We start from the raw sequence: 13,998 nt of genomic DNA on the forward strand, positions 1-13,998 counted from the left end.
ATTGATGGATACATGGGCTCTAAGGCACTCTTATTTAAACCAACATACATGCATGCATGTCTATCACATCTCTAATTAACCAAAGCTGGTGATTTGGTACTTGTTTTGTTTGTTAGGGAGGAAGAGACCAAAATGTTTCTCAATTTCCTCCGGTCCTTTTAGGTTTTCATCAAACATGGCAAATAAATAAGTTTCTATTGCTTGTCCCTGCTTCTTCGGAGTCCCGCCCTTCACATGATTAATTAAATTCTTGTAGTAAGTGCCTGCGTTATCTGCGCTAGCCGCATCACCGCCCTCGGATGGCCAGCCGCTCTCGGACACCACGATTTGCAAGTTTGGCGCACCGGCTTTCTCAAGAGCAGAGTAGTGAGCATCCACCATTGCATCAAAAAGATTCTGGTATCCAAGATTGCCATCATTTACCACCACACCAGGTGAAGTAAATAAGGCATATGGAAGGGAGATCTGTGAAGGGTTGCCGGTATAGCTGAAGTAGGGATACACATTAACTAGAAGGGGTGCTCCATTGCTGACAAGGAAGTTGACAATTGCTGTTATGTATGAATTTGCACTGTCGCTGAATGAGCCAGCCGATGGAGGATAGGAGTTGCCCAACAATGTTGTGTCTATAGATGTTGACACCTGTTAGAAAATAAAGATGTGTGAATTTCAGAATTTCTGAAACCAGTCTTTTATAAAACTATAAGAGCAGTTTATAACCTTTGAAATAGCAGTTTATGATTGTTAAAAGATGATTGTTGAAACAACGGTTTTTTTTGTAAAATTCAAACAAAAAATATGAATGTTAGCATAGTAGTTGTATGCGAAAAAAATGCACATGAAAATAATAAGCTTGTAACCATGGATGGAACAAGGAAATTCTATGGGAGGAGGCCAGCCAATTTTTTTTTTTTCGATTCTTTACAATTTTTTTATTAAAAAATATATTTTTTGGTTGTTTTCTATGAACTGAAGACTACCATAAGGGCCAAAAAAGTGGGCATTTGAAAGCAATCGCCAAAAATAAAAAATAAAAAAACTTAATGGGTATGGTCCAAAAAAATTAAGAATAGGGCCAAAAACTTTTATTGGATAAGGCCAAATAAGTTAAAAATAGGGCCAAATTTGGCCCTCTTTGGCCCAATTTGGACCTATTTTACTTTCTTTCTTTTTTTTTAACTTAGAATTTTTTTTTTCCTTATTTTGGGGGGATATATATATATATATATATAAATTCCTTGTGAATTGGGGTGGGGGGCGGTGGCCTATACAGGCTCCCCATTCCCTCGTCCTTGAGTACTAGCATGTGTCTATCCAAAAGTTATAAAGCACAAAAATTCTTCTATATTTTTAATGTGAGATAAAGTGTAAGACACAAATGGAGAGAAAGTTGAAAATTTGAAATTAATTTTCATGAAATAATTTCAAGTACCACACCTTTATTTGGTCCTGTAAACTGGCAACTGCAATAGCGTTATGAATGTTTTGTATGGCAGGTAGAACATACTGGGCTTCAGCATCGCCAGGATGCACTTCATTCCCGACAGCAATGTATTTGAACTTGACATCCGGCCAGTAGTTTCTTATGTTGTTCTGGACCCATGTTGTTGCTGCTGCAGCGTTAGTGAGGCCCTGAAGATCCTTGTTAAGGATGCCGATGATGAGTTCTATGTTTGATCCTCTGAGGGCGTCGAGAGTTGTTGAATATGGTTCATATATACGCATCCTTCCGATGCCATTGCTTTTGTATAAATCTATTACTTCTCCATCAGATGGTAGATCGTTGCCATTTTTTCCATTGCATACACCAACGGATTGTGCACCTGCATCCAAATTAATTATAAGGCCAAGATTTGATTAGGCCAAGATCACACCATTACACCTAGAGAGGCAGAACCAGAAATTTTGATGCCGCAAAAACTATAAAAATATCTTTTTGAAGGGGGAAAAAAAATTATGGGGTCTATGACTATAAAAATCATAGATTTTTAAAGAATGTTTAAAGTTTTGGACCATTAAACCCTTTTGTGACTTGAGAAGTGCTAGGGAGCCAAACATATGAACCCAAAAAAATTTTCAAATTGACGTGGCAGACAATGGAGAGTGAATTGCATTTTTTTTTTTTAATTTAAAAACCCTTACCATGTCAGTTTGGAGATTTTTTTGGGTTCATTTTGTTGGCTCTCTAGCACTTCTTTTGTGACTTTGTCCCATGCAGGTCCTAACTATTTATTCAAAATGAAAAAAAAATGAAAATAATATATATATATATATATATATATATATATATATATATATATATATATATATATTACACTACAAAAAAATATATATAAGACCTTTAAATCACTATTTATTCTAAAAATTTAAGCTTACAAGAAAGATTGAGCTGCTAATTACTAACGCGTGAAATATTTAATTGAAATGAACTATAGAGAGAAAGAAACCTGCTAATTCGAGGCCAGATATGAAGAAACCAAATAGAAATATGGGAGCCAGAAAGGCTTTGCAATTATTTGCATTGAATAAAGCCATGGATATGAAAATTGAAGGAAATGATCAGAGACCAACTCTAATTTATACCACCTACCACTTAGTACCCCTCCATTTATATAGAGGGGGAGTGCTTAGAATTGTAGAGTTCTAGACAATGTTGTCCCGTCAATCACTCCATCTATTGCAGGAAAAAAACACCAAAATTTTAAGAAACTTAATTACACACGTATAACATAAACCATAAAGTCTCTGCTACATCTATATATATTTGTCTGCATCCACATTCACTTATATACTTTTCTTCTTCACAAGTTTGGCATTTCAGATGCACCAAAACTTAGTCCAGGATTTTGGAGGTGATCCATCCATTCTCCTCCCCTGCCTTTGAAGTCTAGCAATGTGATATAAATGTCTCAGCTTGATTAACGGTCCAGAATCATGGTCAATTGACAAGACTGACTTGAACTCTCTTAAAAAATCACCAAAACTGACACCTGTTGTAATTAAGATATCCATTTTGACAAGGTCAAGCTCACGTACGCGTACACATATATTGGAATGAAGACATATTATCGGCTTAGTTTTCGACCGAGCAATATTACTCTTTACACTCGTTTCATGTTTGCTGACTGTTGGTGTGACATAAGAATGATAATTCGTGTTCGTGTATCGGGTTTAGATCGTATCAAAGCATGTATATAAGATTATATTGGTAAATTCTAACTTGACTCATTTAATTAAACGAGTCAGACTTATCAACTCTATCCTTTTAATTTCATGTCGTGTTTGCAAGTTATGTTAAAAATTGTTAGCCCCAGTAAGTACCTTTTCATATCAACTATTTTCTTTATAAATTTAAAAAGAAAAAAATACTTAAAATACATCCTGTTAAGTGGTGTGAAATGTATATATCAAATTGGCGTAAAGATTTGCATTACTCTTTCAGCCGTGGTTGATAAGTTTACTGGGAAGTTTCTGTTCTGGTCAAGTCCAACTAGAAGAATATTCTTACAGCCAATAAATTGGATCCTATTCAAATTAAATGACTCTTGTCTGACTTCCAAAACCTTTATATACGCTGGTCCAGATGAATTTTAAGGCCTAAGGTGACGAATTTAAGTGGGGTGTTATTTTATAATATACTTTTTTTTATTATTTATTTAAATTACACTATGAATTGTTGTTCATTTTTCTTTATTTGTATTTCTTGAAAAGAAAAGTAGCAAAAAAACGTTTAAGTTATATTAAAGTTTGACTTTATGAGGTGATTAATGTTGTAATTATCCTTGATAAAAAAAATTAATTAGGGGGTTTTTATTTCTCAAGGGGTTTTTTAAATACCATTTTTAAGAGTTTTTATTTCTTAAGGAAGTCTTATATTTTTTGGGGCCTAAGGTGGCCGCCTTAATTGCCTAGCCTTTGAAGCGCCACTGCTTGCATGTCAGCGAATAGATTAAGCATTAAAGAGCAGCCTCAAGGATAAACTTATTCATGTAAATTAATATTCTAATACTCTCCACCAATGATAAAAGCCCAGTTCAGGGAAGAAAGAATTGCAGGAAACAAATAAACAGAGGAAGATAAACATTCGATCTTGTGAGTACAATTTTTTAAGTACAAGGTTTCTTGGGATAATAAGAATTGGAGAGCACTGGTTTTCTGATTGAGTGCTTTCTGAAATTCATAGAATCTGGACATGCAATATTGGTGATAGGTCCCAAATAGATAATAGAAACACAATTAATATTTAATATAATATATTGATAATACACATTACAAATCTCTACTTATGGCTGGAGTTCTGTCACAATACAAACACATAAATAAGATAATACGTTTTGATATCCTAGTGGGTCTCAGTCAGAACAAGATAAACAAGATAATGCTCCACTTAGGGTGGGAGTTAAATCACAACAGAATTAGAACTCTACACCAAATCCTCCTAGTAAGTAAACTTCCCACTAACTCCTATTATACGATAACACTAACACTAACCCCATTACCCAAGCCATGTTGCACATCATGGCCCATGGCAAACACCACTACTACCCATGATCTTCATGTTGGTTCTCCTTATCCATCTCCATGACCAAATAATGTGAGTTCCACTGATGTGTATGACGAGTCCTACGTGGAATCCTATCATTCACTCCCCCTTAAGAGAACCTTGTCCTCAAGGTGGAATGTGTGAAATTGACGTTGACGATTTGTAACTGCCCTCTAGTGAAATGTTGATAACGTAGGAAATCCATCTTAAGGTGCTTCAATGGGGGTGTTGCCTGCTGCGACTTGTCTCCGGTGGGGAAGCCATGAGATATTGTTGATCTTCCATGCTCTGCATCTTCTCACATTCCTTGCTCTTATACAAATTAATAAGTCCCAAATAGATAATAGAAATACGATTAATATTTAATATAATATATTGATAATACACGTTACAAATCTCCACTTATGGCTGGAGTTCTACCACAATACAAACACATAAATAAGATAATACGTTCTGATACCCTAGTGGGTCCCAGTTAGAACAAGATAAACAAGATAATACTCCACTTAGGGTGGGAGTTGAACTACAACAGAATTAGAACTCTACACCAAATCATCCTAGTAAGTAAACTTCCTACTAACTCTTATTATAAGATAACACTAACACTAACCCCATTACCCAAGCCACGTTACACATCATGGCCCATGGCAAACACCACTACTACCCATGATCTTCATGTTGGTTCTCCTTATCCATCTCCATGACCAAATAATGTGAGTTCCGCTAATGTGTATGACGAGTCCTACGTGAAATCCTATCAATTGGACTATAAAACAAAATTGCCATTTTCATAGCAGAAGACCAATGAAAATGAAATAACACGGTGTCCATAAGTCAATGATGGAAGCAGTGGCAAAGAAAGAAATAAATGTAGTGGGAATTCTGTGTGGATCAAAAGTAAGCATAGTTTGCATTTTGTCCATCCAGATCGATCTAAAAGGCTATGTTTGGCAATGGCCTATTACTATAGCCATGGCCTGTTACTGTATTTTTTTTTTTTTTTTTTTGGGTAAAGTCCACTTAACCCCCACCTCAATGACAATCTACCCCCAAAACTATCAATTACGACAATTTAGCCTTCAAACTACCAAAACAAAGACAATTTTTCTACTTTAGTTCTAGAACTTTTTGTAGATTTCAAAAATTTGATGTCCTTCAGTCCTTGGATTTCACTTTTGCTAATTTGAATGGAAAATTTCCAGGAAAGATTTTCCAGATTCCAACACGGCAAATGCTTGACTTATCAGGTAATAAACTACTTCAGGGTTCGTTGCCAGAATTTTCTTCGAATGGATCTCTTCGAACGTTGGTGCTTAGAGAGAGAGAAATACTTTTCTTATATTAGATTTGCAAGTGACGTAAGAGTGCTCATAGAATGTGGAAGCCAAAGTAACTCATGCTGATTTGTAATATTACTCTATGCTCAGTCATCCAATGTGTAATTCTAGTGGTTACGTAAAACGTTCACAATACCAAGTTCATTGGGATGCCACTTTTGTATCTCACTGAGCACGTAGGTATGTTTGTATTTTATTTTTGTTTTTCACCGAGTTGTGTGCTTAATTTTCAGACACTTTGACATTCTTGTGTCTCTTTTAAGTCAAGTGTTCTTGAGGATCTTCATCTAATAGAAGTTGAAAGATCTGAAGATTGCATTATTACAATTATTTCGGCCTAGAATTAAGAGAAACCATATTTCTACATTATAATCTCAAGTTTTGAACCATATATAATATTTGTTCATCCCGGCCCATAAAAGCCAGAAATTTTTCTACACAAGCGGTGAGGAGTTTAGATTAATGTATAAATTCCGAATATACTACCTAGTTGTGTTTTCTCAAAATAAGCATATATATAATATTTATTTTTCTGAAAACACAACGCAACCAACAATTTTATTAATTGGACCCCACATAAAACATATCCTAAAATGTGGACTAAAAAAACAGTTTCTCAATTTTTGAATCATATAAAAACTCTCCCTTGAGCCGACTAAAATAAACCTTCTCTCCCAAATTAATGACTATATTAAATTTTGTTAATACTACGTGTTAGTTCATAGTTTTTGAATTGGCTGGATTCATGTGAACAAAATACTTGTGTTTAATTTGCTTGTTTGAATGTGCAGAGTGCGAGATAGCAAAAATAAGTTAAATAGATGAATCACACAGTGTTTCGTCTGAAGGCTCGGTTGCACTACGTCCGGACGAGAAGAATGAAACTTTTCCAAAAAGCTTCATCTGAAGCCCTGTCTGCACCACCGTTCGGATGAGATAGCTATGCAAGAAAACCCGAGAGCTTCGTCTAAAGTCTAGTCTGCACCACCGTTCGGACGAGATTGCTATGCAAGAAAACCAAGAGCTTCGTCTAAAGTCTCGTTTGCATTACCGTCAGGATGCAATAGATATCAAAGAAACCCGAGAGCTTTGTCTGCATTACTGTCCGGACGTGCCGCGCCAGAGAACTAGAGTTAGCGAATTTAACCTAGCTTCGTCTGAGCAGTCATTCATGTCGTCCGGACGTCTAGTGTGTTGCATGTAAATTCTACGTAGAAACTAGTTCTAGTCTGGACGAGCTTACCAATCGTCCAGACGCCTTGTAGCAGATAAGGTTGTTAACAATTGAATTTGTATTTTAGTTGAACTAGGAGTCCATGGTCTATATATATGAAACTATGCATAGAGGTATAGTTACGATTTTTTATTAGGGTTTAATATATTTTGGGCTAAGAAGAGTTCTGGTGAAGGGAGATCACGTAGAAGGAACAATCCAAATGTGTTGGAAGAACTACTGCGGTAGCGGATAAGTGGGTCGCTTGTCTGGTATACTTAAATGTCAAGTGCATAGGTTATGTAAGTCTTCGACATTAAGATATTTCTTGTTATTCTACTGATGTAGTTGATTTCCTGGGTTTGGCTGCCCTGGAGAGGTTTTACATTTAGAGAGTTCTCTGAATGGTTTCATCTTCGTAAACAAATCTCGGTGTTTGTGATTGATTGTTTATTTCCACACATGTTTCTTTTATTCGGAGTCTTATTAGTTTTTCACTACGTTTTGAAATTGATTGTGACCATTTGTAAAATCAATATATAAACGTGATGAACTATTTTATTTCTCAAAAAACGAAAATTAATAAGTTTTATTTGATTACAATAATAATAATAATATATATATAGAAAATAAGTCAAACAGTACTTAGACAAACGTACAGTTCATAAATTGGGAAATGAAAGAAACTTATAATTTTTTTCCCTATCATTTATCATTCAATTTCTAAATACGTTTGTATAAAATATTCTTATATTTTCCAAGTTACTTTGAAAAGAATAAATTATTCCTCTAGGATGCTTAAGAGTACACCAAATATAAAAATCTTATATTTTGAAGAATCCTATCAAATTTTTAATCATTTCTGATCGTTGAGTTTAATCGCATTGGAAAATTGTTAGAGTATTCTCAATGAACTTTATATTTGCTTTTTTACAATTTAACTAGCAACTATACAAAAATATCAAATAATAAACTCTTTAAATATAATTTTTATTCTATCTTCATTCATTTTGTATTCTTAAAGGCACCTCACAAACCCATAAAAGAAGAGAGGGAAAGTGTGAGAAGAAATATAAATACATAAAAAAAAAAAAAAAAAAATGGAGTAGAGAATTGACAAGCCCTAAAATAGAGAGAAAAATAAAGAGCTTGATGAAGCTTAATTTTTGTAAAATTTAATCAAATTTTAATTAAAAGTAAATTTTAAGGAGATCATTGATGATGCTCTTATATCATAACCAAATGTAAAGTTACAGATGAAGCAAATCCATTATTGTGGTCATGGAAAGGACACTGCTTCCGAGTCTATTGGGCCCCGTTTGCTAAACTATTTTGATTCAATACTATTCATCTCACTTTTTTATTTTTCTAAATATTATCTGACTTTTTACATCACATCAATCACTTTTTATTATTATTCAAATAAAAAAAATAATTACAAAACAATTTTTTTTTTCTTTTTTCCATACCAAACATTCTTATTATTTCAATTTTTTTTAAGAAAATATTCTTACTTTTTTACTTTTTTTAAATAAATATTCTTACGTTTTTCTTTACATCAATTAATTTTTGTTACAATATCAAACTACTAAAACCCCAAATTAACCCTTTAACAAACGAACCCTTACTTTTTGAGAAGTCAAGAAAACCGTAAACCCAACGTTCAATCCTCGTGTAAGCGTGACATTTATGACGTAGGAAGACTTTTACAGTCAAGGAAAACAACCATATTTATTATTGTGCTTAATTGTGGAAATTATGCAACTACTCTCATAGTGACATTTACGACGTAGGAAGACTTTTAGAGTCAAGCAAAACAACCATAATTATTGTGGAAGACTTTTAGTGTCGAGCAAAACAACCATATTTATTATTGTGCTTAATTGTGGAAATTACTCAACTACTCTCAGAGTGACATTTACGACGTAGGAAGACTTTTAGAGTCAAGCAAAACAACCATAATTATTGTGGAAGACTTTTAGTGTCGAGCAAAACAATCATATTTATTGTTGTGCTTAATTGTGGAAATTACACAACTACTGACTTAGCATGGACTATGGAGTATGAACAACGTGAAAAATATTAAAATTCAATGCGAACATTCTGTCAATCTTTTTAATTTTAATTTTTAATCTACTCCTCAGAAGGTAATATACTATATTTTATTGAAAAATATGCGTTTGAACAGGTTATTGGATTTCGATTAATGGGCTTAGTTATTAAGCATGAAAGTGGTTCGAATGGTTTATGCCTTAAATCACAAATTATTTAATTAATATTTTAATACCCTTTAATTATTTAATGTTTCATTGCTCAATAACCGCAACATCCTTTGTTGCTAAAGAGGAGGCATTGGTTGGTAAAGCCGCTGAAGATTTCAGTCAAATCCAAAGTCACATTACTTTTGTTCGAATATATGGAAAATATATAATATTTTTTGTATATTTCATAATTATATGATATCGAATATTCTCTATTTATGAGTTGATTGTAATTAAATATTGGAATTGTAATCAAATTAATGGGGTTTGATTACTATACTTGTATTTAGACATTGTCCTATAAATAGGGATCTTTGTATTGTAGACAAAAAAAAAAAGTTAATGAGCACAATGTAGCCCTTAGAGATATTCCGAGTGGTGGACGTAGGCGTCTAACACCGAACCACCCGTAAAATTCTTTGTGTTAATGCGCACAATGATAATTTATAAAATTTAATTAAAAATATTTTTTAAAGTGCTCTTATAGAATAACCAAACATAACGTTAAAATCAAGCAAATCCATTATTGTGGTCATGGAAGGGACACTGCTACCAAGTCTATGGCTGTGTTTGGCAAAGGGCCGGACCAGACAGGACCCAAAAATCTAAAAAATTCTTCTCAAAATTAACCCCAACATTCTTAATTTTTACATCACATCAATCGCTTTTTATTACTATTCAAATAAAAAAATCATTACAAAACAAATTTTTTCACTTTTTTATACAAAACATTCATATATTTTTCTTTCATATCAATTAAATCTGCTACAGTACAATTTCACTTCCTTTTTCCATTCTATTGCCAAACACAGTATATGCTTTTTGAGAAGTCAAGAAAACCGTAAACCCAACGGTCAAGCCTCGTGTCAGCGTGATATTTACGAAGTAGGAAGACTTATAGAGTCAAGCAAATTAAACAACCATTATTATTGTGGAAGACTTTTACAGTCAAGCAAAGCCTGATCTTTCCGTTCCAGCTAGAGGACTTATGGAAGACTTTTAGAGTCAAGCAAAGCAACCATTATTATTGTGCTTGTGGAAATTACGCAACCACTCAAAACTGGAGTATGAAACGGATCCTCTCCATTGGAGAGCATCGATTTATTATTTCAATTAGGATATTAAAATTCAATGCTAACATTATTAATAGACCAAATTAATTAAACAACCCGATTAAACATGTAGAATAAGCTGAGAACAAATCTACGAAAAATCACAACTATAGCAATTCAAACTACACGTCAACAATTTAAAAACCTACACGTCAACTACAAAATGTGCGGGTTTTTTTTTTTTTTTTTTTTAATAAAAAAAATAGTGATTTTAAATTGCAGTTAATGAAAAAAAGATTTTGAAAACCATAGTTTAATGTTTGGTAAATTACATGTCTTTAAAATTGTGCATTTTTAAAAATGCACTTCTTATTTGGAGTTTGAAAAGGTCAAAAAAAATTATTTTTTGAAATAGCCATTTTTCTAAACGCACTTCCAAACATTCTACTTTGGTTATGAAAGCACAAGGCCAAACGCAATATCACAAGTAAAGTATTAGCCCACAAGAAATGATGGCTTTCCGGTCAATATTAAAAGATAATAGTTAAATGAAAATTAATTAAAAATATTAAAGAATATAACTAATAAAATAAATAAATGCTTCAACAAATATAATTATCATTTAAATTTTAAAATATATAACTGTAACATGTAAATTATTTTTCATCTTTTATATATATATATATATATATATATATATATCTTCAACTAGTTAGACTTCAACTGGCCGGGCTCAATAAAATGATTATTTTCCGTAATCTCGCATAATTACAATTATATGTTTTGTACACCAAAAAACACCCATCAGGGCCTCACCACGTACACCTCATCATCATGCCCTTCTCTGATTGGCTGAATCGGCAACACTGAGATCGACTCTCATCAAACCAATTTGGCCAACACACACAACGTACGGTCATTTTTCAACCAAAACGCGTCTAAATGCTTTTTAACAAGTCACGCAAACCGTTTAACGCTCAAGCATCGTGGGCTTCCCTCGTGTTAAGGGTATTTCAAATTGAGTAATGATATAAGTAGGGATAGAGTTCTCCTAGAATCATTTTAAATGTAATGTGACATTTAAAATTATCAACAGTTTAAAATTCAATTGTGATTTTAAATGTCACATTATATTTGGGATGACTCTAAGAGGTCTCTAGTCCTACTTATATCATTACTCTTTGGAATCATTGAAATTTCTTCCAACAAGGGTAGAGGAAAACTTTGTCTCATTCTTAAAACAAATGCATGTGAAATTGTGAAGTTGTTGCACTTCTTAGTCTGCAAACTTATTGAAGGAGGTTGAACAAATTTTTTTTTAAACTGATTTAGAGAAAATTTGTGTTCAACTTAAACATATCATGAATTTAACGACCAATATGCATTATTTATTTCCAAAATTTTTCTCCTATATTTTAGAATCATTGCTGCAAATTAATTGTGCTATTTGGATGTTTGTGTAATTAAATAGTTGACGCAGATGTTTTTCCTTGATTGATGGAATATGATCCTCTCTATCATTTGAAATGGAGAATTCCTTGACAGATTGAGATTTTTACTAATTTTTTGTCTAAGTTATTAACAATTTGGGTAATAATTATGAGAGAGTTTATATGAAATTCATTTAGCCAAATAAATTTCGAAAGACAAATAATTTAGGTGGATCTCATAAAGACTCTTTCACAGTTTTTACTCGAATTATAGCAATTTAAGCAATAAATTAAAATTGTTTGATATCCTTTCTCGACATGATGATTAATGTTATTGATTTTTTTTTTTTTTTTTTATTCCTGTTTTCAATAATCATTATTATTATTATTTAAAAAAAAAAAAAAAAAAAAAAAACTCCCCCACATAATTAGGCCTCCAAAAGCTCAATAGTTCGTTATCTACTTTATTATATATTCAGACAAGACTATAGACGCGTTTGGGATAGAAAGCTCCGGTGCAAAGTAGTAGACGATAATGGTTTGCTTGATTTTCAAAGTCTTCCTGTTAAGTCTGCATGGTGAGTTTCAAAACTGGTGTGAAGGCAATTGCTGATTGAGATTTGAGTGATGATCATCGGGGAAAACTCCAAAGCATTTATTGTACTGATCTTCAACCAAAACGCGTACTGAGTTTCCAACCAGTGGTGTCAAGGCAATTGCTGATTGAGATTTGGTTGATTACTGTTCTCTCCCTCCGCTATATAATAAATAACCATTCCAGTTTATGTACATTCATACACTCGGAGATCAATTAACAATTCAACCTCGACACACAGTGTGGTTATCTTTCTTTTTTTTTCTTTTTTTTTTTTTTTAATGATTTTGAAAATATTTTTCTGTTTCCAAAATTATAAAAACACACTTTCTTCGACACCATTAACAAATAATTCAAAAAGACAATTTACATTTATATCACATAAAACACTTTATTAAAAAAAAAATTAAAAATATTTCTCAAAACTGTAATCAAACTAATCAATGGATAACCTTTGGCCGCGTTGAGTAGGATTTTTGTCGGATAGAAATTTATGAGGTGCAATTCTTCGCCTTTTGGAAGACTTTTAATTTGCAAAGAGGTCATTCTATTAGTATCTTCTGGTCCTGGTTTTGCATGGACCCATTGGAAGACTTAAGTTATTAATGCTAATTTTTATGTTTATTTTATACTTATTTTACTGATGTGACTTGTTTTAAATTAATGTCATTTATATCAATCACTTAAATTTTTCTTTTTTTTTGAAAACAAAAAATTCACTTAAAACAAATCATGTCTAATTGTCAACGATATAAAATAGGTATAAAAAGTAATATTAACTCAACCATTATTGTGCCCGAAAAAAATGATACAACTGCTTCGTTCTGAAAGTTCAAACCAAAACGTGTTGGTGGCATTTTGAGAAGGCCAACGAAAAAACAAGAGCAGTTATATATCCCTTCGATCTCTACCTATCTCGTAATTTATGGTCTCTTTTGTTTTTTTTTTTTTAAAAAAAAAAACAAAAATATTCATAAAATATTTAGAAAAAAGCAAAAAAAGAAATTTAGAAAAAAGAAAAAAATGGCACTTGTAACAATGAAAAGTATTTTTAAGATTTGAGCATTCCATTCATACGGGACTTTGAACGCATGTCTAATAATTCTTGTTTTCACAAACAACCATATTCCTCCATTGACTTTACTTGGACTATTATTTTGTCTTGCTTAAGAGACCAAAACGACTTTGATTTAACAATTACAGTGTTAGGGAAAGAAAACCCATGGGCCACAAGGCTTCAGCGTTGGGTTTACGATTTGCTTGCTTTTCAAAAACCATTATTGTATTTGTGTCGATTACTTTTGAAAATTGTGTCAAAGGAAATGTAAATGGAAGAATGAAGTCGACTGGTGGGTACCCTTTGAAGATGCATTATTTCCAATTTCCATCACTATTACCTTCTCATGCTATAACCTTTTTATACTGCTTTTTGACAGTCACGTTACGATAATTAAATCAAACCAATTATTGTTGGCTGTTACTGACTGGGTTAATTTTTACTGCTCTCTCCCTCCCCTATATAAGAAATATGATATACTTGGAGATTTAAATTACTATCATTGTTCGT

General features: G+C 32.6%; 1 protein-coding gene across 1 annotated transcript; it reads right to left on the reverse strand.

Annotated features, from left to right (window-relative positions):
- Nucleotide 1: 1 nt before the first annotated feature.
- Nucleotides 2-2,589, reverse strand: LOC132187567 (glucan endo-1,3-beta-glucosidase-like). Its single transcript, XM_059601917.1, has 3 exons — nucleotides 2,448-2,589; nucleotides 1,438-1,823; nucleotides 2-642 (listed from the first exon to the last, which is right to left on the reverse strand). The coding sequence occupies exons 1-3, from the start codon at nucleotides 2,533-2,535 to the stop codon at nucleotides 76-78; spliced, it is 1,041 nt and encodes a 346-aa protein (XP_059457900.1). The 5' UTR covers nucleotides 2,536-2,589; the 3' UTR covers nucleotides 2-75.
- Between the last annotated feature and the right edge of the window lie 11,409 nt (nucleotides 2,590-13,998).

The sequence above is a fragment of the Corylus avellana genome, chromosome ca7, assembly GCF_901000735.1.
Source record: "Corylus avellana chromosome ca7, CavTom2PMs-1.0".
Taxonomy (NCBI): Eukaryota; Viridiplantae; Streptophyta; class Magnoliopsida; order Fagales; family Betulaceae; genus Corylus; species Corylus avellana.